The 26,078-nt window shown below is 32.2% G+C and overlaps 1 protein-coding gene across 2 annotated transcripts in view; it reads right to left on the bottom strand.

The window, feature by feature from the left end:
* Positions 1-4,449: 4,449 nt before the first annotated feature.
* The window catches only part of LOC143056810 (uncharacterized), a 38,221-nt gene continuing 16,592 nt past the window's right edge, over positions 4,450-26,078 (bottom strand). For both annotated transcript variants that reach the window (XM_076229973.1, XM_076229972.1), the window contains exons 10-17: positions 25,189-25,267; positions 24,695-24,805; positions 20,382-20,476; positions 18,740-18,829; positions 14,944-15,132; positions 12,951-13,085; positions 9,911-10,618; positions 4,450-6,939 (exon numbers count right to left, since the gene is read on the bottom strand). In XM_076229973.1, the coding sequence (XP_076086088.1) occupies positions 6,221-6,939; positions 9,911-10,618; positions 12,951-13,085; positions 14,944-15,132; positions 18,740-18,829; positions 20,382-20,476; positions 24,695-24,805; positions 25,189-25,267 (2,126 nt within the window). In that variant the 3' untranslated portion in view covers positions 4,450-6,220. The remainder of the gene's footprint in view (positions 6,940-9,910; positions 10,619-12,950; positions 13,086-14,943; positions 15,133-18,739; positions 18,830-20,381; positions 20,477-24,694; positions 24,806-25,188; positions 25,268-26,078) is intronic.

Here is a 26,078-nt window from a genome sequence, read left to right as displayed (position 1 = left end):
GTATAAATTTTTTGTACCAGTATTGTATTCCAGTATTGTACCAGTATTGTGTTTTTTAAATAAACAATACATATGGGTGATTAATCTTTTATGAAAGGTGTCACATATATATGCATAATGCATATGACATGACAATTTTATATGGAATGATTGTATGTTTAACTTATAAATTATATTTATCATGTTTATAATATAATATTATTTAATAATCAATGTTTGGGGTTCTACGATTGCATCGCACATGACAATCTACGTTTGAGCCATGGCGTTGATCCAACTTTTCCTTCTTATTAAGTCATTTAGAAGTGCAAGTCCTCCTCTTAAATGACACTCAGGTACACACCAACAAGGACTAGGCATCGTTAATTGTGTGATTGTTTTGCAGTGCAAAAACGGAAGTTAAGGACGGAACTGACTGGTCTCACTAATAAGAGACAAGAAGAATTTTAGAGACAAACAGCGACAAGAAGTTTAATATAGTGACGAAGCGACAATAACTAACAAGGGACAAGCGAATCGTAATTCTCTCACGAGGCTATTCTCATTTGATGTGATAGGGTGAAGCTACACCTATCAAATATGTCCCTATGAAAAAGAAGAATTTCACTGTTAGAAAGGAAATGATATTGCATGGTTTTGATTCAATAAATTCTTTAAAAGGAAATTGATTTTTTTCTGTTTTGTTGGCCAATTTTTAGCGTGTGCATAAAATATATATTTTTTTATATCTAATAAAAACTAATCCCTTTCGTCTTAATAAAAACATATTTTTATCTATCAATGTACAGTAATATAAACCAGGTGCTCCGCAAGACGCAGCTTTATACGACCGCAGAGGTCGAACCCTGAACAGTTGGGGCAAGTATGGACAAAACATTCAAGCGTGATACAGCTCTGAATTTGGATTGTGATCAAATTTTTGACATTACATGGTTTTTTTTTACACAAAACAAATGTCAAGATTTTACAAATCAATTAAAGATTTCTTCTTCAAACTTTTTAAATCTAAAATTAAATAGTTGACACAGCATAGGTTTCTGACACAGAATGAATGTGGTCTAATGAACTTAAAAGTTTTTTTTTGCCTTTGAGCAATTCACTATGCTGTTGAATATTAATCCTCTCAAAAAAATGTTTGAAGAAATTTTCTTTTTATTTATGAAATCTGAAATGAGAAAAATTTAAACCCCCCCCTTTTTTTCACATCCCCGTTTCCCTTTCTCCAAAACTGATATCAATTCAAATTTCTAATGGAGTTTGCAACAATAACTACTCTTTTAAATACATCATAAAAAATTAAAATGTAAAATAAAGTGCTTGTTATCACTGAATGGTAAAGATTGGTTGGTAGTAAAAGTGAATATACATTGTTTATTGTATAAAACAATAAAAAAAACTTCATCAGCAACATTTTATATTGGCAAATTTCCAATGAAGTTATTTACATAAAGTTATTGGCAAATAAAAATAGAAAATGACATCATAGTCATGTCTGGCAAATGTCCAACATACATTATCTAAAAACATTTTAGATAAGATAAGGAAAAAAAGCTTCATCAGCAACATTTTATATTGGCAAATTTCCAATGAAGTTATTTACATAAAGTTATTGGCAAATAAAAATAGAAAATGACATCATAGTCATGTCTGGCAAATTTCCAACATATATTATCAACTACTATTCTATACAAAGAAAGATAACTCCAATTGAAAATTAATTGCTATTGCACAATATTGTGCAATTAGATATTTCTTGCTATTGTGCAATACTGTGCAATTGAAAATTTCTTGCTATTGCACAATACTTGATATGGAATCCTGATTTGGACCAACTTGAAAACTGGGCCCATAATCAAAAATCAAAGTACATATTTAGATAAAGTTCAATTTTGGACCCTTTGGGCCCCTTATTCCTAAACTGTTAGGACCAAAACTCCCAAAATCAAACCCAACCTTCCTTTTATGGTCATAAACCTTTTATTTAAATTTCATAGATTTCTATTTACTTATACTAAAGTTATGGTGCAAAAACCAAAAATAATGCTTATTTGGGCCCCTTTTTGGCCCCTAATTCATAAACTGTTGTGACCTCAACTCCAAAAATCAATCCCAACCTTCCTTTTGTGGTCATAAACCTTGTGTTAAAATTTCATTGATTTCCATTTACTTATACTAAAGTTATTGTGCGAAAACCAAGAATAATGCTTATTTGGGCCCTTTTTTGGCCCTTAATTCCTAAACTGTTGGAACCAAAACTCCCAAAATCAATCCCAACCTTCCTTTTGTGGTCATAAACCTTGTGTCAAAATTTCATAGATTTCTATTCACTTAAACTAAAGTTATAGTGCGAAAACCAAGAAAATGCATATTTGGGCCCTTTTTGGCCCCTAATTCCTAAAATGTTTGGACCAAAACTCCCAAAATCAATCCCAACCTTCCTTTTGTGGTCATAAACCTTGTGTTAAAATTTCATTGATTTCTATTCACTTTTACTAAAGTTAGAGTGTGAAAACTAAAAGTATTCGGACGACGACGACGACGACGACGACGACGCCGACGACGACGCCGACGCCAACGTGATAGCAATATACGACGAAAATTTTTTCAAATTTTGCGGTCGTATAAAAATGTTTTATAACCGATAAAAAATAATGCATGTTTTTTTTAATATCTATGGGGAATAAGTTGTTGCAATGACATTTTTTTTATTTATGTATAGTCGCTATATAGTCTTCTTGACGCTTCTTCTCGCTAAATTAATTATATTGTCGCTTCTTATCGCTATTTTAATTTTATTGTCGCTTCTTATCACTTTTTGACGCTTCTTGTCTTTAATTAGTGGAACCCTATTCAGGAACGATAATTTCATATTTTACATAACTGAGACCGAAATAACTATAACGTCATACGGCTTCACGTACAGAAATACTTTAAATTGTATATTATGCAATATAATTCACGGTCAGTCGACTTTTAATTATATCATGTTATATCAACGAGTGAAATGATTTTAAAATATCTTTAGATCGCAAATAGTACTCAAAATTGAACGGACCTCTTTCCACACGGAATTCGAATAATGATAGTTTGTAATCAGATTGACTGCTTATAATGCAAAAGACACATTAATAAACAGATTTTTAAAACGAACAATACACACTGATCGTTTCTTTATTTCCCAATGTAAATGAAAGGAACAAAAACCAATACATACCACAAAAAGTAGAGGAGAAATTTAAACATTTCCGGATCTATTTCTTGCAAAATGACCCCCAGCAAAGATTTGCGTAAGGAAAGATGAACCTCATGACTTGAAAGTCAGGCCTTAAAGCACTGCCTTTAAAAATGATTAAATTCAGATAGGCATCTTTAATTGTTTTTTATAATTTTTTTAAATCAACTTGGAATTTCATCAAATTATGCAGCTATCTTAGATATATATATACTAACCTTACTGAATCCCAGGTCATTTTTGTTGTTGTATTGCTGTCAAATTTAAGAATAAAGTTAATCTAGGTAAAAAATTCTAGGATTTGCAATTCGGACAAAATAGAGATAAGACACTTAAAATTTTTTGATAACTTTTTCAAATCAATTCGAAGTTCCTAATCAAATAGCAAAATCAATAGCTCAAACACATCAATCGAATGGATAACAACTGTCATATTCCTGACATGGTACAGGCATTTTATTGTGTAGAAAATTGCGGATTGAACCTGGTTTTATATCTAGCTAAACCTCTCACTTGTATGACAGTCGCATCTAATTCCATATATTGACAACGATGTGTGAACAAAACAAACAGAAATAATAGGTAACAAGAGTGCACACGATGAAATGTCTCACCTTTTTAACTAATCATTGATATTATGTTGATAGTCGTAAATATAAAGCTTTACTACAACTATAACATAAACTTTACATGATCCAAGAAAATGAGGTCAAGGTCATATAAACCAAACAAGAAATACATGTACATCTAACAATCATTCAATACACTAAATATAGTTGACCTATTGCTTATAGTTTCTATTAAACAGACTTGACCAAGAAAACTAAACAATGACCAATAAACCATGAAAATAAGGTCAAGGTCAGATGAACCATACCAGGCAGACAAGTACAGCTTAAAGTTGTCACATTATTTAATACAGAAAAAACCTTATGATAGTTATTCTTTGAAATTAATTAAGCACTGAACAATAAAGATTAGGTCAAAGTCAAAGGACATATGCCAGACAGTCCATTTAGATCACAAAATATTTGCATATGGGAGATTGATTATTCACCTCTTTTGGTTTCCACACAAGGTTATGGCATCCTTGTCCTATACGACACCACCTGATTACCACTCATAAGCATTTTTTCCGTATAAACAAAAGGCTCATCTATGTACATTTCTATTGAAATCTCAGTTCATCAGCAGGTATTTAAAGACAATAAACAACATTCTAGCAATGACAATTTTATTTACAAATTAGACATTAAGCATGAAATTGTCACGAAATTGTCTATTTTTACAAATAACCAGACTGCTTAATATAAATAGTATAAAATTGTAATGCATAGCAATGCCTTTCATTGTACATATTTTTGAGGAATGAAATTTTTCTTCAACATCACCAGTATCATAAAAATTTGACATATAGTACATTTACATTACAGTACATTTAAGAATTTAGGTACAAACATTTATTCAAGTTTTATAATTACATGGTATCTCCTGGAATTTATATAGGGTGTTGAATTTTCTTATTTTGAATGCCAAAAAAAGCAAGGTATAGGAAAGATATATGTATGTTTCCTCATGTGTATATACCTTGAATTTCAGTAAAGTCTAGTTTTTTTACACTTGTTAATTATTAACAGTTATTCAATGATCGACTGACATCATATTTCAAAAAGTAAAACTTTATAGTGATTTTCTTAAATTGAAGATTGTTCTAGTTAGCAGTATTAAAAATGTTGAACAGCAAATCATTTTGATGTGCTATATTTCTTATACTCACTCAAAGATACTTACAACTCTTTTTATACAATCATGTCTCATGTCCAATGGGATGAACTGATGAATGAATTGATGAATTGATTAATGAATGGATGGATGAAGGAATGAATGAATGCTCAATGTCAAAATAATAATCTGTGAACAAAATAAAAATGTAAAAGAAGTATCGACAATGATGACCTATCTTTTGTACCAGATCTTCAAACTGAGCTGAAATTAAATCATTCTAGATCAAAGAGTAAGTAATGGACTGAAGAGGTGTTGTTACACACTTGATATATTTTTCAGATTCCATTCCTTTTAAAATCAAATGCTCTGTTCTTGCAACAGCAGCTATGAATAGCACTATTAAAAGTTATTTGTGAAATGCTTTAGATCTGTTCTTGCAACAACAGCAATGAATAACACTATAAAAGTCATTTGTCTGATCTATTTTAAGATTTAAAAAATTTATATTCGGTAATTGCAGCCATGTCTGATAGGAAGTATGGGCATTATAACCTTACTATAAATCCTTAAGGCAATTTCACCCACACTATTTCCTAAATATTTTAAGCCAATTATTTCGAAACAGGTTTTCTCTGATATATTTTTTGGACAGATTTTATCTAAGCATATTTTCTTTTTACATTAACAGCAATTATCATTGTTCCTTGCCAGTTTAACACGCATAATACTTTTAAGCAGACACCCCATAATGATGCAGGCACATTTTTATCCTTACTGGGGCATTTGTATCATAGGTTATCGTTTAATATTGCATAACTGATAACAGACTACTAACACCAAGTAATGCCAATACCTCACACTATCCTTTTTAGGAAAGGCAAGTTTTTAAAGAACAAATACTTAATTTAAAGAGGACTGTCATGGCTCATACATTAGTTCCTATGTTTTCTAAATAAAGCACAGGATCACCAAAAGCTATTCTTAGAATGTAGCTTAATTAGGCTAATTTAGATTTACTTTCTTTATATTTTTTTCTTTTTTTTTATAAAAACACTTCTGTTGATATTATTGCAAGAGGTTTTCCACCTAAAACATTCATTTCATGAAGTTGACCTTTGACCCTTCAAGTTTTATCTCTAGTGATCTCTAAATGAAGATTTAAATCATATGGAACTCATTTAAAGCAATAAAGAGATCATAAATAAGTTCAAACTCTTATTTAGCACTGAGTAGTAAGTCTTGAGACATATGAACAATACATGATTATCTTCCTCCTCGCCATCCTCCCCTGCCTCCTCTTCCACCACCACCCCTACCTCCCCTCCCACCCCGATGTCCACCTCGATCATTCCAGTCCCTGTTGTTACCACCAAAATTGTCTCTGTTTCTATTGTCTCCAAAGCTATCTCTTTGGTTTCTATTATCACCAAAGTTATCTCGTTGATTGCGGTCATCGAAATTTTCACGTTGATTTCTATCATTGAAATTTTCTCTTTGGTTTCGATCACCAAAGTTCTCTCTTTGATTCCCATCGCTGAAATTGTCTCGTTTGTCTCGGAAGGAACCATCTAACCCTCCTCTTGGCCTTGATTCACGGTCATCCAAGCCACCCCTTGGCCTTGAATCACGATCATCAAAGTCCATCATTTCTTCTTGTCTATTCTGACCTTTATTCATGTTAAATCTATTATCCTGCTTCCTGTCTTGATCAAAACTTTGATTCCTGACCGGAAATCTATTGTCCCTATCTTCACGATTTCTTTGTCGCAAGTCACTGTCACCACGAAAATCAGAATCTTGACGAAAATCTGAGTCTTGATTTCTAAAGTCAGTGTCATTAAATCCACCACCTCCTCTATTAATGCCTTGATTTTGATTTGGACCTCTAAAATCTTGGTCAATATCAAAAGGCCTGTTCATATTTGGTCCTCCTTGACCACCCATTCCAGGTGCTGGACCCAGTAATGGCATTCTCTGACCACCTGAAAAATATGAATAGCTCATAAAATAAATCTCCTAAACATCACAAAAAACTAAAATAGTGGAATATTTCATGTTGCTGTTGGCAAGTAAAAATTCTTCTATATCATTTTTTCCACGTCTCAGATTGTGGTTCAACATATTGTCTTCTGGTCTTTTCAGTATCAAATATTACCTATTCCCCAATATGACTGTTTTGATGAGTGTGAATTCACATTACTATAAGACATGGTTTTGAATCTGTTTATTCAACATTCATGTATTTAGTTATGATGTTTTATTTGTAATTCTGATCCGATATTGTTTTATGTCTTTGTAGTTGTAATTATATTCTTTATTTTCTATTCATATATGTTAAAGTAAAGATGATTAATCACCCTGTTATATATATTTGATTTAAGTTAAAAGCATATATATGGATTTATTCGTTTTCCAGTATGCTTTAATAGAAATATTGACACAGTTCGATAAATCAATTTATTATATACTTAGTAGTAAATACAGATAAATTGTATGTGTAATACAATCATTGGCAAGCATGCTGTATCAGCCACCCGTGATGATATTGATATCAGCACGGTTACAAAAGCTTTATCACACCTTTAATCTATATGACGTCACGTCATCGATTGCAGTCACTGTTGCAAAGGCTTTATCAAATCCCTAATCTGTATGACGTCATGTCAAACCTATAATCTGTATGACGTCATTTCAAACCTCCTTATCTGTATGACGTCATGTTTCATAAAAAACATCTACTTGAGGTATATGTATATAATAAAGTGTATATGATATGGCTTTTTCAATATCACACACCAAATCAACCCTCAACCAATACAATCCGTCGAGCAGAGCTCTTGGGATTATATTGGTGTCTCGGGTTGATACGGATGCGATATTGAAAAAGCCATATGATATTCGCTATAAATTACACATTTCTATATTAATATTCTTGTAATTGTTATAAAATACAACAAATAACATAACTACAAAGCTAATCTAGATTAATATCCATTTTTTAGAAATTTATCTGTGACTTCACTTTTTGTGGCTTTGATACATTAGTGTGATGCAAAGTTCTGATTCTATTATGCTGTTTTTGTGTACTATACTAAATTATTTTAGGTATTAGTTGTTATTCTGTGGTGATCGTGTCAAAATTGCTACTGTATTTCTCGATCTTGAGTGTTTTTGCATTTATTTATACCATATTCTTGTCATGTAATGTTGTCATTTAAGCGATATTTTTAACATTGCCATAAAGTGTGATGTTTGGCTACCCACAAAACCAGGTTCAACCCATCATTTTTTTTTTAAATTTCCTGTACCAAGTCAAGAATATGGCAGTTCTAATCTAATAGTTTGTTTCTATGTATGTTGCATTGTCGTTTGTTTTTTAGGACCTTTAGTTTCTGTAGTATGTTGTTTTTCTCTTAGAGTCGATGCATTTCCCTCGGTTTTGGTTTGTAACCCCGATTTGTTTTCTCTAAATTGATTTGTGACTTTGAACATTGCTATACTGCTGTGGCCTGTATTTTGATGGAAAAAAGTGCCACTTTTAAATGTATGAAAAATCTAGAGAGAATTATTTCCTGCCAAATTTTCAATTGATTATATCTTTAAAAAAACAAGGACACAGACCTTTTATTTTTTTCTACTTCATAAAATCAGTTATCCATATACTACCAATTTACAAGTCTTTCAAAATGCTTGTTTATTTATAAAAGGAGCTAAAATCCTTAGGACTCTTCCATAAAGCACGAATCAATCTAAATTGATCTTGTCTTAAATGCAGTAACTAAAATGTGTTCTTGCTGACTTACATTCGTATATTTCATAAATCCTGTTTTGTTCTTTTCCAATCCTCAGCCTTAGTCAGGGTGTGTAATTAGGAGATAACTGTATTGTATTTTAAGCTCCGACAGCATCAATTGAGGATTTGATTGTCTCAAATTAAGTTTACTGGCGATGCGTTAGCGGAGACAGTAAACAGGTATTTGCAACCATCAAATCCCAAATTGATGCCGTCGAAGCCTAAAATACAATATTGTTATCTCCATTCTAATTAAAATGACAGAAAATAACGTTAAAACATGTATTTAAAATCTGTCATATGCCGTCTGCGCTTGCGCGTACGTCCCATAGCATCAATTGTCAATTGATGTCATGTAAGAAAGTGACATTATCAAATCAAAATGAGAGTTACAAACGTTGTTGCATTACAATTGTAATTCATTGCATTCAATATTCAAAAATTTAAGCCAAGAACAATGCATTTAGTTGGACAATAAAATATTCATGTATTGTAAATGTTAAAAATATCTACTCCATTTACAATGATATAGGAGTGGGCATGCAATTTCTTTTGTTGAATCAAATTGAAAAAAGCAGATAAGCGTTTGTAATCAATATCTTTACAAAATTAGAGATTATAGCTAGAGTGGGCATGGGTGGGCTGGGTTGCCTACTGTGGGCAGGTTAACATAAAAAAATCCACATGGGCTGTATATATCACCAACAGAAAAAGTTCCAAATTATCAATTTGATTTTTATAAAATTTAAGTTAAATCAAGTGGATCTGTGAGCTCACTAATGATACCCCCTCCCACTAAAAGTGTATGGTAAACAGGAAATTGTGGAGTGAAGAAACTGAAAAAGCATCACACCGTATATATATATAGCCCACTCCTAGAAACCTGTCAACCAAATTTTCAGAAATCCTATGAAGTTTCTGAGAAAGAGGCGACAAAAAATCTTCATTGGAAGGACAGACGGATTGACAGATGGACAGACAGACAGAAAGAGGTAAAACAGTATAACCCCACTTACATGATAGGATCCTACTTGAAATCCTGAACATTTCCATATTCATAATCTACTTGAAATTTAATTAGAAGAACTTTCATATACATGTATATGCAACAAATAGAAGAACTTTCATATACATGTACATTTAACAAATGGAATACTAACCTTGTGGTCCAGGACCAGCCATTCTGTTTCCAGGGCTCATCATGCCCTGCGGACCCATTGGACCTCCCATTCTATTTCCCATGAATCCAGGTCTGTCACCCATCATGCCTTTGGGTCCCATTACTCCAGGACCAGGCCCTCGAATGCCACCAGGTTGATTTCCTAACATTCCTGGCCGGTTTTGTCCCATCATATTTTGTTGATTTCCCATCATTCCTGGACCAGGTTTGTCAATTATTCCTTGATTTCCCAGAAGTCCTGGTCTATTACCCATCATGCCTGGTGGCTGATTTCCTATAAGACCCGGTCTGTTCTGTCCCATCATGTTTTGCTGATTGCCCATTACCCCTGGAGGCCCCATCATTCGAGGCTGATTACCCATCATTCCCTGTTGATTACCCATCATTCCTGCTCTATCTCCCATCATTCCTTTATTTCCCATCATGCCTTGCTGATTACCCATCATTCCTTTCCTATTTCCCATCCTTCCATCTTGCAGTTCCATAATTTCATCATCCCTCATATCCTCTCCCCTATCCATTCTCTCTTGGAGCTCAATCAAGTTTTCCTCTGCCATTCGTTCATCAAAATCATCCATGTTTTGAGAATCATTTCTGGATCTGTCATGTCTGGAATCTCTTTCATCTCTGTCGCCATCTTGATCATCTCTGTCCCGACCGGGAAATCCTCTCTTATCTCTCTGAAAGTCTGAAAATAAGTAAAACTAAAAACATCAACAATAGTGCATAAGCTTATATATCATACATTCTTCTGACCATGCTTGTTTGAATGCTGAAAGTCTTAAAGATAAACTACAAGTACATGTAGCACATAAAATTTAACATTATTAATGAATTGCAAATCCAAGGTAAAAAGTAGACTACATTTTAAGCCTTTTATTACTCCTAATATAGGTGGCTAATTTTGTAAACTGGAATCTTTAGCCTGTTACCTGGATGACTACGGTAAATGTATACAGGAAATAATCAGGAATTAAACACTGTAAGTGTTAAAAAAACCAACTTAATCAATGATTATGAGAATGAGGTCTAGTGCCAAATAAAACATGCTAAACAAGCGTGAACAATCATGTAGTACACCAAATATAGCTGACCTGTTGCTTATAGTATTGAAGAAACAGTAAGTTATTTGATTCCCAAATAGGAACTCTGTCTGATAAAAAAGAAGATGTGGTATGATTGCCAATGAGACAACTATCCACAAAAGACCAAAATGACACAGACAGATAAGACAATGTAAAACAATTCAAGCGAGAAAACTAACTGCCTTATTTAAGTTAAAAAAAATGAACGAAAAACAAATATGTAACACATAAACAAACGACAACCACTGAATTACAGGCTCCTGACTTAGAGAATGTGGTGGGGTTAATTTTCTTAGCATTGTGTATGAGTTTCATAAAAAAAAAACTCAAAGAGTGCAGAAACAAATAAATGGAGAATGTCCATGTGACACAGATGATGCCCCTGCTTGCATAATATATATAAAGTTATAAAGGGACATAACTGAAGAATGGTAGAAGTGATGCTACACTAATTTGTACTTGTTTTTGTGGTAATATGCATGGTGTACAAGTTTCATAGCATTTGGTTGAGGCAAACTTAAATTAGAGATTTTATTGATACCAAAAACTCATTTTCCATTTGCATTTTTGCATTTCCAATTGTAAACTTTCAATTTCTAAGTACCAATATTCCAGCAGCACCTGCATACGGGGTATATATCTCCCAATTGATACGATATTCCCGTGCTTGCATTTCCTATCATGATTTTCTTGATAGAGGGTTACTGCTCACAAGGAAGCTATTAAACCAAGAGTTCCAAATGGTGAAGTTGAAATCATCCCTTCGTAAATTTTACGGACGCCATCACGAGTTGGTTGACCGTTATGGAATAACCGTTTCACAAATGATATCGGATATGTTCCTTACGTCGTAACTACAATCCCCTTCCCTTTCATGAATGTGACCTACCGAATTAGACTATTTACCGGATTTGTAATCACATAAGCAACACGACGGGTGCCACATGTGGAGCAGGATCTGCTTACCCTTCCGGAGCACCTGAGATCACCCCTAGTTTTTGGTGGGGTTCGTGTTGTTTATTCTTTAGTTTTCTATGTTGTGTCGTGTGTGCTACTGTTTTTCTGTTTGTCTTTTTCATTTTTAGCCATGGCATTGTCAGTTTGTTTTAGATTTATGAGTTTGACTGTCCCTTTGGTATCTTTCGTCCCTCTTTTCTTTTGCAAAGGGACATAACTCTAGAACAAAAAAGTGAATTCCAAAAATTCAAACTTTATCTGTATTTTGTGGTGATAAGCATTATGTATAAGTTTCATAACATTTGATTAAGACTAACTTGAGTTTGAATACCAAAAAAAAATTCAGCAACTTTTCGGGTCATAACTCTAGAACGGTTAAAGTGACACCAGCAAAATTAAAACTTGATCTATATTTTGCGGTAATTAGCATTGTGTACAAGTTTCATAGCATTTGGTTGAGACAAACTAAAGTTAAAGAATGGAAATAAAAAAAAATCAGCAATTTTCCATTGCAAAGGGACATTACTCTAGAACCGTTAAAGTGACACCATCAAAATTCAAAACTGATCTGTCTTTTAAGGAAATAAGTATTGTGTATAAGTTTCATAACATTTAGATGCGGCAAACTAAAGTTAACGAACAAAAACCAACTTTAGGACATACAGACGGAAGTATGTACGTACAGACAGACAAGAGTAAAATAATGCCCAAAATTACAGATTGACAGAATGATGGACAGTGAAAGGTAACACATAATGACTAGGGCCGACCTTAAGAATCCCAAGGTTTTATATGTGTCAGTTCCTCTAAGGTGTTTAGAAATAAGAAGTTGTGGTACGAGTGCCAAAGTAATTTAAGTGACAAAGTGATGTTTTGGATATTGGACCAAGTACAAAACTGATCTGGCCTTTACTAACTCTGAGATTTTTGGACTCAAGTCAAGTTATCAGGTTTCCATAATATTTATATACTAGTTACCTTTGTTTCTCCCTTGTCTAAGCTGTTTCCCATGTCTGTCACCCTCTTCATCCTTCAAAGTTTCCAAGTTGAAATCCCCAGCTGGTTTAACGGAGGGTAATTCCAATAAACTTGGTAAAGGAGCCTTGGGTTTTTCTGATTTAAAAGAAAAGAAACAAAAGTCAGTAATGAATGCTACTTTACCAATTGTATTTCCCAAATATAGCCATACAATGAGAGCTACTATTAATATACCCTCTTCTTGCTTTCCTATAAAATACTATACTGTAAATTATTGCAATCATTTATTATTTGAATGTTTGAAGAATGAACAAAAATGCAAGTTTAACTATTGAGATTTAGAAAAAGCTATATACACAAGATTTATTATTATTATTGCTATACTCAAGAATGTTTCTTATGTCATAACTACAATTCTGTTCCATTTTCACAAATGTGACAACTGAATTAGACATATTATTGGGTTTGTACCATTAACATGATCAAAATGACGGGTGCCCCATAAGAAGCAGGATCTGGTTACCCTTCTAGAGTACCTGAGAACACTCCCAGTTTTTGGTGGGGTTCGTGTTGCTTAGTCTTTATTTTTCTATGTGGTGTTTTATGTACTACTTAGGAGATAACTGTATTGTATTTTAAGCTCCGACGGCATCAATTGGGGATTTGATGGTCGCAAATTAAGTTGACTAGGGACGCGTTAGCGCAGACAGTAAACGGGTATTTGCCACCATCAAATCCCAAATTGATGCCTTCAGAGCTTTAAATACAATACTGTTATCTCCATTCTAATGAAAGTGACAGAAAACAACGTTAAAACATGTACGTACGTCCCAAAGCATCAATCGTCAATTGATGCCATGTAAGAAAGTGACGTTATCCAATCAAAATGAACATTACAAACGTTGTTGTATTAGAATGTCTGTTTTTGTAAAAATTATTTCTTAGTCAGGGTGTTGTCAGTTTATTTTTGAGTTTGGATGTCCCTCTTGTATATTTCGTCCCTCTTGTATCTTTTGCCCCTCTTTTACGAGGAGTCCCATTATACACACCAATAAAAACCTCTCAACAATTTCTGAATTTGCAATAACTGAATTCAATGGAAACAGGAGACAAAGAGTAGATAAGCACATAGTTTACCTTACAAATAATCAACTTGATACCAAATTACAAGTTATTTATCATTGTTGAAAAATGCCAAATATTTGAGAAAAATGTGATGAAATTTCAACAGAGTGCATAACATACACGTATGGTTTACACTAGTAATTTTTGGGACCCTTTATAGCATGCTGTTCTGTGTGAGCCAAGGTGAAGACTATACTTTGACATATAATAGTTTACTATTATAAATTGTGACTTGGATGGAGAGTTGTCTCATCGGCACTCATACCACATCTTCTTATATCTATGTATGATAATTGACAAATTTGAACTTATGTCATGCATTATAATTTATTGACTGCCAGGATCAAGAAGCTTACTCAGAAATTTTGCTGGAATGTATAACAGAGGGACGGAAGATACCAAAGGGACAGTCAAACTCATAAATCTAAAACAAACTGACAACGCCATGGCTAAAAATGAAAAAGACAAACAAACAACAGCACACACGACACAACATAGAAAACTAAAGAATAAACAACACGAACCCCAGATGGAGACAGAGGTAAAGCATTGAACAAAATTTAGAGAACAGCCAAACAAACAAAAATTCTTAATGTTTAGGGTTTCCTTATCTAAACAGTTAGGGAAGGTATGCAGGATTTTTATTTTTGTTGTGCTAAATCATCATCTTGCTTTATATTCTAGTAAAATGGAGGTTGGGAGTGGGGAGGGACTTCCAAAATCCTATGACAACCAACTTCTTGGAGATCTCTTATATATACAAAATGGACATAAATATCCAACAGCCCATGACCAATAATCAAACTTTATTTTCACACTCCCCCATCCATTCTAATGGAAAAACCCTAAATTTTTTCATTACCCTTACCATCTACTTTTTCACCAGATATTGCTGGTGGTTGTTTATTACTTCTCCACGCATGAACGAATTCTCTGTCAATGGGACGGGAGTACGGTATCTTGCGTCTCTGATTCTGTTCTCTATGACTGTCCTTTAAGAATTGAGCATCTGTTTCCCAGTCTAGACCTGGTATTGAAATGTCTTGTTCTGTCATATCTGTAAATAAAGAACAAAATAACATTCATCTGACATATCTGTAAATAAAGAACCAAATAACATTCATCTGACATGTTTGTAAATAAAGAACAAAATAACATTCATCTGACATATCTGTAAATAAAGAACAAAATAACAAAGAACAAAATAACATTCAATCAGGACTATTCCCAAAATGATTGCAGTGAAGACAATCAAATTAATTAATTGTAGGTTTACAAATCTATCAAGTTAAAAAGATTAAATCCCAAACTACTGTAAAAGCAGAAATTTTCGTTGGGGATTTATTTTCGTTTATTTCTTGGATAGGAATTATCCACGAAATTAAAACCCCAACGAAAATTTAACTGTAGATATACATTATTTTATGATCTGACAAAATCTTATTGACATTTATATATGAACATAAATGCATAAAATGAAATATATAGGTTAATTGATAAGACATCTATATTCAAAGGTTTTCTTTAAGTCAGGTGATAATCCTAATCCTTTGTTTGTACAGTAATTAATAATCATCAAGAACTGTCAATCAATGTCATTTAACAGCCTAGTGTGTCTGTTACTATGAAATGCAATTATTGATTTTTCCCAATGGCGAAAGTTGAGATCAGTTTTATTGAGTATTGTCGATTATAAAGTGACATTTACATAATTGTTTTCTTAACTTAAAAACCATGAAAATTAATCCCCAAGAAAATTAATGTTTATACAGTAACTGTATATAAAATTGAGAAAGGAAATGGGGAATGTGTCAAAGAGACAACAACCTGACCATAGAACAGACAACAGCAGAAGGTCATCAATAGGTCTTCAATGCAGCTAGAAATTCCCCCACCCAGAGGCTTCCTTCAGATGTTAACTGCATTATCTATAAGTGTCAGTTAAATGATAAAATAAATATTTCAACTTTTGCTTCAGACGTATCTTTCATTCATAAATTTCTGCCAAAATTTCATAAAATTCTACAACGGTTTGACATACTCATATAGTAATTTATGTGTAACAAGCTTTAACCCTCCACAGTATCTGGTAGTTAACATAATAAAAAACAACAAGAAATAAGCATTGTTTTTGGTCCCTTGTTGGCCCCTAATTCCTGAACAGTTTGGACCATACCCCCAAAATCAATCCCATCTTTCCTTTAGTGGTTATAAACCTGGTGTTAAAACTTTATTGAGTTCTATTTACTTATACTAAATTTATTATCCAGAAACCATCTGTCTTCGGACAATGCTGATGACGACCACTACAATCATAACGTGATACCAATATACAACCAAATTTTTTTTTAATTTTTGCAAAGTATAAAAATCAGTTCATCTATGAGATGATGAGTAAAACATGGAAAAATTAAAAGAAAAATTTATTCTTCTCATGAGTTATAAACAATGCAGTATACTTTTGATCAATTTGAGTTGTTAAATTTTAGAGTAAAACACAGGCCAATATTTGAGCTGCTTTGAATAGAAATAGACATTCTGCATGTTTATGTATACATTGTCATGTTAAAGACTTTCAATGATTTTGGAATATTCAGATATAAAACAAAAGATGAATTAAGGTCTGTTTAGTAAGGTTAATATATAGACTCTATTTTCAAATAGTTACAGATAGAGATTTTTATAACCTGACCAAAAATGTATGGAAGAGAAAAATAACAAAAATAAAGAGCTCCAAGCAAAATTCAAATCTGAAAATCCCTTATCAAATGGCAAAATAAAAAGCTCAAACACATCAAAGAAGTGAATAACAACTGTTATATTCCTGACTTGCATACTGTCCAATCTTATTCAACACATCTGAGCCTCTTAATGGGTTTTTTATAATGTGATTACCAGACTTGGGGTAATTGTAATTGTAATCGTAAATCAGCTGTAATTGATAATACAATTTTTCAAGTAATTATTGTAATCATTAATCAGCCAACAATCTGATTACATGCTATTTAATTTAATCAATTACTTTTCAAAATACACTGTAACCCTGATTACTTTTTGATTACATTCTGATTACATTGAAAAAAATCTAAAACTGTGTTTATGGTCAATAAATGAACCTTTTTGTTATTCATATTTAATGAATACTTAATATGTTAAAATAGTTTTGTTTACTTCAAGCATGTTAATTGATTTGTATACTTCAGTAAAAAATAAACTGTTACTGTATTGAAAAGTCATCATTAGCTTTAGTAAAATATATTGTACATAATTATATTCACAATTTAAAGCTGTACATTATATATATATTTGATAATAGATGTTATATTCAAGTAATGATTTTCTTTAACGCTTGAATTATAATCTTTTGTTAATTTTGTGACTTTTGTCAACTTTAAATTGACAAGTAGGACACGAATTAAGGATTGTTTGTATTGCAATACCCAATTGTGTATAGCTATAGGGCAATATTTATGATAAAAGATAAATCAGACATGTGAAAATTAATCTAATGGGCAAAAATAAATTAAAAGTTGGACAAATATGTATTTTAAAATAAACACATCTTGGTAGGTATTTGGTCTGGACATATAAAATACAATGATTTTTAGTACTTATATTTTGTTTACAATTTGATAAAACAATCATATTAAAATTTTACATAGTTTTTAAGTGGTAACACATTATTTCATTCATCATGTCCATATTTTAACTCCAAGATACTGCACCTTGAAATACATATAAAGTCTGGAAGGGGTCAGAAGGTAAACAGCAAACTCTTGTTAAAGCTATATTCAACTGAAGTCAAAATAATTCAGAGATGAAAGATGATAAAGCTTAAGGTGGTACCTAACACTACAGGGAGATAACTCTGTAAAGTCAGCTAAATGTTTTAATTACGTTGTGTTGTCAAAGGAATATTAAGCTTCTCAATGATCAAAATTGGTGTTTGTCAAACTGCTATATAACCAGTGTAATTTTTCTGACATAACGGTTGGTTCAAAGTTTTTGAAATTTTTGTATTTTTGTTAAAGGGTCAAAGTAAATACTTTGTCAAAATTTTATGAAAATTAAACGAGCCAAATTAATTTTAGTGAAAGTGTTGGGTACCACCTTAATGGGTCATTACCAGTGAAATAATGTTCATGTATATATCATATATATATGTTGTGAATTTTTGAGGTTTCTTCAATAGAAAAAGTTTGAAGTAATTATTTATAACATATCTAATAAAATCCTTTTTCAAAAATTTCTATAATTATACCAAACATTTATTTATTCACATAATTCAAATGTTCTTTATTTAAATTCATTGTAATCAGATGTAATCATGATTACTTTGTCAATGTAATCATTAATTTAATCAGATACTTTCAGAAATGATGTAATCGTTAATTCAATTTAATCATACAAATGACAAAGTAATTGTAATTTAATCAATTACATTGAATTTAATCAGACCCATCTCTGGTGATTACTTGGCTGTTTTTATTGTGATTATTTGATTAACAGACCAAATATTTCGTAACTGTATTTTTAATTCTTTGATTATCTTGTTTAAAAAAATAAAATAAAGACTATACGATTATATTGGCAAAAAGATTATGATTATATGATTACTTGGACCAGGAGCCTTAAAGTTCATTATATACAACATCAAGACTTACCTTCCATGTTGTTAAAATCTTCTGTTGATCCCTCGTTGACACCAGGAATGGTTGACACAGATGTCACTATTGGGGTTGTGTTGTCTAAATCTACAAAATAACAACTAACTTTTACTAGAAATAAATATATAGTAAATAATAAAGTTGAGAAAGGAAATGGGAATGTGTCAAAGAGACAACAACCCAACCAAAGGGCAGAATAAATGGAATGCTAACTAAATTCCAAAACATATAAATGAATTATAAGTATAAATCATACAAGACTAACAAAATTCATACAAATGTATATAGGTACATGCACCAGGCTTACAATTTCACACACCACACATGCTTTAAATCTACAAAAGACTCATTAGTGAAGCTTGAAATCAAAAGTTTAAAAGGCAAAATAAAGTAAGAAGTTGGAAAGTATCGAGGACCTAAAAAACTCAAAGGTTTTGCCAAATACAGCTAAGGTTATCTCTTCCTGCTACCTTTCATTTTATATAATACATGTGTGTTCTACTCAAAGCAATGAAAATGAAGAAGAGAATGTTCGTATTGAATTATAAAGGAATAAGCTAAGGTAATGATTTTTTTTTCTTTGATTTTTCTTCTTCATTCAGGTTATTGCATATATAAAACAAGAAATCCTTAGATTCTAAACAGGAAATTTTAAAAACATGTTTAATATGCTGTAACCCCTTTTTGGAACACTTTTAACTAATAACAAACAATTTACATTAAAAATAAACCTCCACATATTTTACTATGTGCCTACAGTTTCAAGATTTTTGTATAGTTCATTCATTTTGTGTCTAACTGTATTTACTTTTGCAAAGGGAAATAACTCATAAATCACACCAAAAAAAAGTTATTTAGGACTTAAAATTCTGAATACTTTCATTCAAAATATGCTCTTCCATAAAAGTTGCATTGACAAGGAGCAACCTGTCCTAACATTTGCCAAAAAATCTAAATTGTAAAGGAATTTTTTAAGGGCTGTACCAAAATTTATCAGATAGAGGGATTGGAAGCACTCAAATAACTTAAGGTGGTACCTAACACTACAGGGAGATAACTCTGTAAAATCAGCTAAACATTTTAATTACCTTGCGTTGTTAAGGAAATATTAAACTTCTCAATGATCAAAATAAGTGTTTGTCAAACTGCTATATAACCAGTGTAATTTTTCTGATAAAATAGTTGGTTCAAATTTTTTGAAATTTTTATATTTTTGTCAAAGGGTCAAAGTAAATACTGTCCAAATTTAATGAAAATTAAACGAGCCAAATTAATTTTAGTGAAGGTGTCGGGTACCACCTTAAATACCAATAGTTGCATTTTCATTATAATTTCGTAGTAATTATAAGTAAAATGAAAATTTAATTTTATGGGTGGTAGGGAGTTCTGAAAAATGCCTTCCATGTCCCCAACAAGTTTCATCAGGGGGAGGAATTGTATGCACTCAAATCAATCAATTACAAGTAGTTTCATTTTCCTTTTAATTTTGTAGGAAATTTAAGAAAATGATTTTTTTTCTTTTTATGGGTAGTAGGGGTTCTAAAAAGTGCTTCCCATGTCCTCAACAAGTTCAAATCTATAACAGTGCTATACTGAAAATTGATTTTTCAAGAACAGTAAAGTTTTCTAATGTACAAACCAAACTCCGGTAATTCGTGTTCTGATCCACCCAATGTATTCAAGTTATATTTATCTCTCATTCTATCTCCTGGACGATTACGTGTCCAAAATTTTCTGAAAGATAAAAATAATAGTAATTAATTTAAGGTACACTGATATCTGTAATTTCAGGGATAAGAAAGTTTGCCATCAAACTAAAATCTCAGACAGAAATACAATTTCTTAATGTTTCTATGGAGCAGAGGTGTAGCATCCTAATTTATATTGGTACGGCAGAAAATCATGATGGGTCGCGAAGCGACACATCCTACAAGGCGGTTATGCGGCAAAGGGTTTGGGGGCCGCTTAAAGCCCCCGAGAAAATTTTAATAAATAGAGCAAAATCCTGCATTCTGACAACCTCCAGACACTTAAATTTGGTTCTCTAAAACCCTAGTTTTATGGGCAACAATTTAAATATGACTCTTTTTTTTTTTAAATCAAAATATAAAAATTTATGATAAAAAGTGCAACTTGAATCCTGCATTCTGACAATCTCCTGACACTTAAATTTAGTTCCTACAAAACTTGTTTTATGTGCAATTATATTACTCTCTTGTGTTAAAATCAATTTCAAAATATAGAAAACAGAATTTGAAACATGAATCGTGTCGAAAAGGCAGCAATTAAACTTGGCTTTATCAAAAAAGTTGAAGGCCGTTGAACATCTTAGCTAAACTAAATACACGCACTTTAACTTTGTGTTGGACACCTTGCCAGGCCTTGGCATGCTCCTACAATATGCATACCGGTTGTGGGAAATTATTAAACTATCAAATCTTCGCTAAAAGTATTCAGGAAGTAAAAGGGAACTATGAACAGACCGATGAACAGATTTTCAAATTCCTTTTACAAAGACCAATAAATAAACATGATGGATAACTTTCAGAATTTCTCATACAATATCAAGTAAGGGTAAGACAAACGACGAATCTATGACACTGCGAAAAAAAATCTATTTTCATTGTGAATATGGTTTCATCGCAATAACGATCAATAAGTTTATGACGACAACGCTAGAACTGCTAAAGCGATAATATAGTAGCAACATAACAATGTTCAAACAACTTAGAACAAACAAAATAAGAACATTTCTAGAGAGGGACATCCCAATTTACAAGTCATTCATAAAGGCATCGTGATTACAGATTAGTTTGTATATATTGTATCACCATCACTGCTAGCAATTGGATGGATAAATCTGTTGTAGAGTTGTCACTTGGTCAGACGTATTTAAATATTCTAAACATCAACCCAACAATGTAAGAACTGTAAATTTGCGTTAGCAAATTTTTTGTTTTTCCCTCACCAGAATTCGAACTGAGATATTGTGGTACCAAATTGCATTGCACTATGATCGGCGCGCTAGACCAGTCGACCACTTTGGCTCTTATCAAAAGTGATAAACTAGAAAATATGCAACTTGAAGTGGCTATGCTAGTTACTGGCGGTACTAAGCTATCACCCATAAACAAATTATACAATGAAACAGGATGGGAGTTACTATCAGAAAGACGACGGTAAAAAACATGAAATGTTTCACAATAAGACCCCTGATTATTTAAGCGATATTTTCCTCACAACTGTTTAATATTCATAACTATGACACAAGACAAACGAATGACACACAACATATAAAGTGTAGAACAGCATTGTATCAGAAATCTTTTCTTACGTCAGTCATTCGATCCTGAAATGCTTTTCTTGACGATATCAGATTTGGTCCCTTCTAAGTTTACACTTAAACGTTACCTTAATCAAAATTTAAGTAAAATACCAAATTATTATTTATATGGAGAAAGGAAAGGACAAATACTTCATGCCAGACTTCGGATGGATTGCAGTAATCTAAACGAACATGTATTAAGAGAAATCTTGAAGAAATTAAAAACTGTACTTGTGGTAGAATCGAAAGCAGTAAGCATTGTCTTCTCGAGTGTACTCCCTTGTCCGAAAAGGTACAATAAAAACTATTCCGTTCCCATAAAATATAAAACACTCCTGTTTGGCAAAATAACCTCAGTCAAGAGGAAAATCTACTTGTGTTTAAACAAGTTCAACAATTTTTAGTAGATTCAAAGCCATTTGGAATATATAGTATTTCATGGTTAGGATCGTAATTGGGTGAGACAGTCTTGACAAAGTCCTGGACACACACCAACCCTGTACATATCATATAGGAAAGATCAGACAAAAAAATCAACTTTTTATTTGCAGTTATTTGCCTTTTTTTTTTACAGGGAGACTGATTAATATATGAAGAGAAATACTGATTCCAATCGAATCCCTAAGTAATGTATTTCTGTAATTATATGCATATGACATGTATACATGTACATGTTTTTTTTTATATGATATGTTTTAAAGAAAAAGAAACAGGTATTTCAGGGGGAAAGGTTGGTAACTGGAAAAAAAAAATACATAACAGTTAGATGCAGAGAGTTCAGGGAATATAATGGAATAGCATTTTCTAATAGCATTAAACGTGTTTGTAAACCGTCGAAGATCAGACTTGGGGCTTCAGTAACTAAAATTTAAAAAAATCACTGTGACTAGGACTGGTCTATCATTATGTACTTTATTTCTAAGGATCACGCAAAGGTTGGCACGTCTACTATGTGAATGCTAGATTTATATCCACGACGAATATTCGTAACACTTGCTTTCAGATTTTAGCGTCACGGAACGCTAAATACTTTTAGTTTTTTTTTCGATATCACACAGTAGATTGCAGATTTGTAGAGTGTAAAACTCCAAAATTACGAGAAATAATATACAACCAAGTGTCGCACGGAACTTTTGAACATTTAGTTTATTATATATAAAATTCACACTATAACTGTTAAATGAAGAAAAAAATTTGTTATTTTCCAATAAAAAATGTGTTAAATTACAAGTGAAAATCCCATTCAGTTTTTTTCGTATGTTTTGTTCAAAATGCAACATTCTTTGCAAACACTTCTTAAAATCTTGAAGGAAAACAAAAAGCCATATATACAAAGCACATTAGCAAAAATGAAAGACGCGATCACAAAAATTTACCATAGCACAAATGATATCACACATTCACAATGGCGGGATGTATAAGTACCGAGCCACGTCAAATAGATATTTCCAAAACATGACTATTGATAAAACAGTAAAAATGTGTTACTGTATATGGTGTTGTTGAAGTTGGATTATATTCCGATCGTCTTGGTGCCTAGAAGCAGAATGTGCATTTTAACAATGTGCAGATCGTTTATTTGTCTCTGTAGCGGATAGATCGGCACGCAATAAAATTGGGACAACTCGTTTATATTTTAGTCATGATTACTTAAACTTTATGGTGCATGCATACAGAGTAACTGACAATATTTTTGTTGCAAAAAATAAAATAGCAAAAATACCGAACCCCGCCCAGGAACATTCAAAACGAAAATACCGTTATCAAATGGTAAAGTCAAAAGCTCAAACACATCAAACGAATGAATAACAACTTTCATATTCCTGACTTGGTACAGGTATTTTCTAAAGTAGAAAATACTGGACTAAAACTGGTTTTATAGCTTGCTAAACTTTAATCCTGTATGCCAGTAGCACAAAATTCCATGCTTGCCGCACAACATTTGTTTCTCCATTTGAGAGTTCTAACTTTGATTCTTCCATGCCATTTGTGTTTAAACCAGAACAATTGTAGAAGGCAGTAACATGCTATTGATAGTACTATATGACTGTTCATGACCATATGCATGGTCAATTAAAATCTTTTGTAAGTAAAAAAAAATCCGTACTTTGATTACTAATACAGGGCAATTATTCGTTATCGTATATATACTACGTATACGAGTTTTCGAACTTTGCTTATGAAGGTATATTGTATATTGCTATGACTTCTACATGGCCCTTTCTATCATGATTTTTTTCTGTAAAATCTTTATTTTCTTTATTTCCGTTGAAAACCCTTATTTTTTTATATTTTTTATAAAATTTTAGGTACAGCATGCCGTACCAACGAACATTATTAGTACGGCGAGTGCCGTACCTGCCGTACTGGCTGCTACGCCCCTGTAGAGGTACAATAAAAATTCCAAAATTATTGCCCCCCCCCCAAAAAAAAATAACATATTACAAAATAAATTTTGACATCCTGACCATTTTGCCAATGTCAGATATTTTTTGATCTATTTTGGTTTTCAAGGTATCTGATAATTACGTGCAAAAAACATGTACATAGCAGTCATGATAAAAAAAAATGAATAGAAAACCTTAACCCAACCAGCCTGTTCATATTTCACATGCTTCCAGACTTACGTTGTATGATCATTAGATCCAGAAGCTAATATATGTCCAAGTGGATGCCATGCCAAACTCCAAACCATTCCTTCATGGGCCATCTCCATTCCACCTAATTCTCTGTCGGTTCTGTAACGAAATTATAATCCATACTTTTACACATATGAATAAAATAATAAGTGGGTTATCCATCATTGAGACTGCAAAAGGTCAGCCAAAACCCCTATTTGACTTAAAATTACACATCAAAATAACAGGTGTTCAATGTTTCAAGCTGATGTGACCACAACTTCATTGTAAACTACTTTAATAAACCCAATACAGGATGGACTGAATAACTCATTGACCCACAGACTAGAAAACATAAAGCCCCCTTCTATTGTATAAAACATTAAATTTCTCATGGTTGAGTTTGATTTCTAGTTTAGTTTGCTGTAAGGTTAGTTATGGGATTGATATTTTACTCTTCAAAATATTTTATACATATATGTAGGCAAATTTTCAAGACTTACCCGACATGCCAGAACATGACAGCTCCATCAGAACCTCCTGAGGCAAATAATCCTTCGTGTATAGGATGCCAGTCAATTGCTAAAATAATATAAAAATAGGCTCTATATTCACAAATTTTTATAACAACTGGTATCTTTAATTTCAAAATGGAGTAAAAATTCAGTGGTTATTGTTTGTTGCTGTATATTATAATTGTTTTTCTTTTAACATAAATAAAACTGTTAGTTTTCTCATTTTAGTTGTTTTACATTTGTCAGCATTGTTTTTTTTCATAGTTGATAAACATGTTGATCAATAAATTTCTGCAGCAGTCCCTAAAGTGTTGTTGTTATAAAACTCTCTACATTTTATGTTTTTTTTCATAACGACCCTGCATACCCTCGGGTATCCACTTTATGGACTCTATCGTACTACAGACTCACCAGGCGTTGGTTCACTTTCGTTTGTAATTGTTGATAAACGTACAGTAAAGTCCAGTTTGGTGTCATTTGGTCTCTGGTGAAAAGTTGTCTCATTTGCTATCATACCACAACTTCTTTTTCTTATTTTAGTCAATTACGCTGACAAATCAACTTGAGATCATTTTTATAAAAAGCTCACTATTCTTAATAATTAAAGGACAAATTTCAAAGTACACTGACACGAGGACTGTGTATTGTGCTGATTCAACTTGTAACTATAAAATCTATGATTGATGCAAGAAAAAAATTGAAAATATGTCTTTTATTTTGAGTATTTCCGCAAAGACAACTTATTCAAAGTATTAAAGACTCTTCAAAGTACATTGTCATGAGGAACGTACTGAAGTTTAATTTTAGATTTGTATGCAACATAAAAAGGGGGAAATATTAGTTCCCAATTTCAACTATTATGCAAAATCAACTTGTTA

This window comes from Mytilus galloprovincialis, chromosome 13, assembly GCF_965363235.1.
Source record: "Mytilus galloprovincialis chromosome 13, xbMytGall1.hap1.1, whole genome shotgun sequence".
Classification (NCBI taxonomy): Eukaryota; Metazoa; Mollusca; class Bivalvia; order Mytilida; family Mytilidae; genus Mytilus; species Mytilus galloprovincialis.
This window is presented reverse-complemented; position numbering and strand designations above follow the sequence as displayed.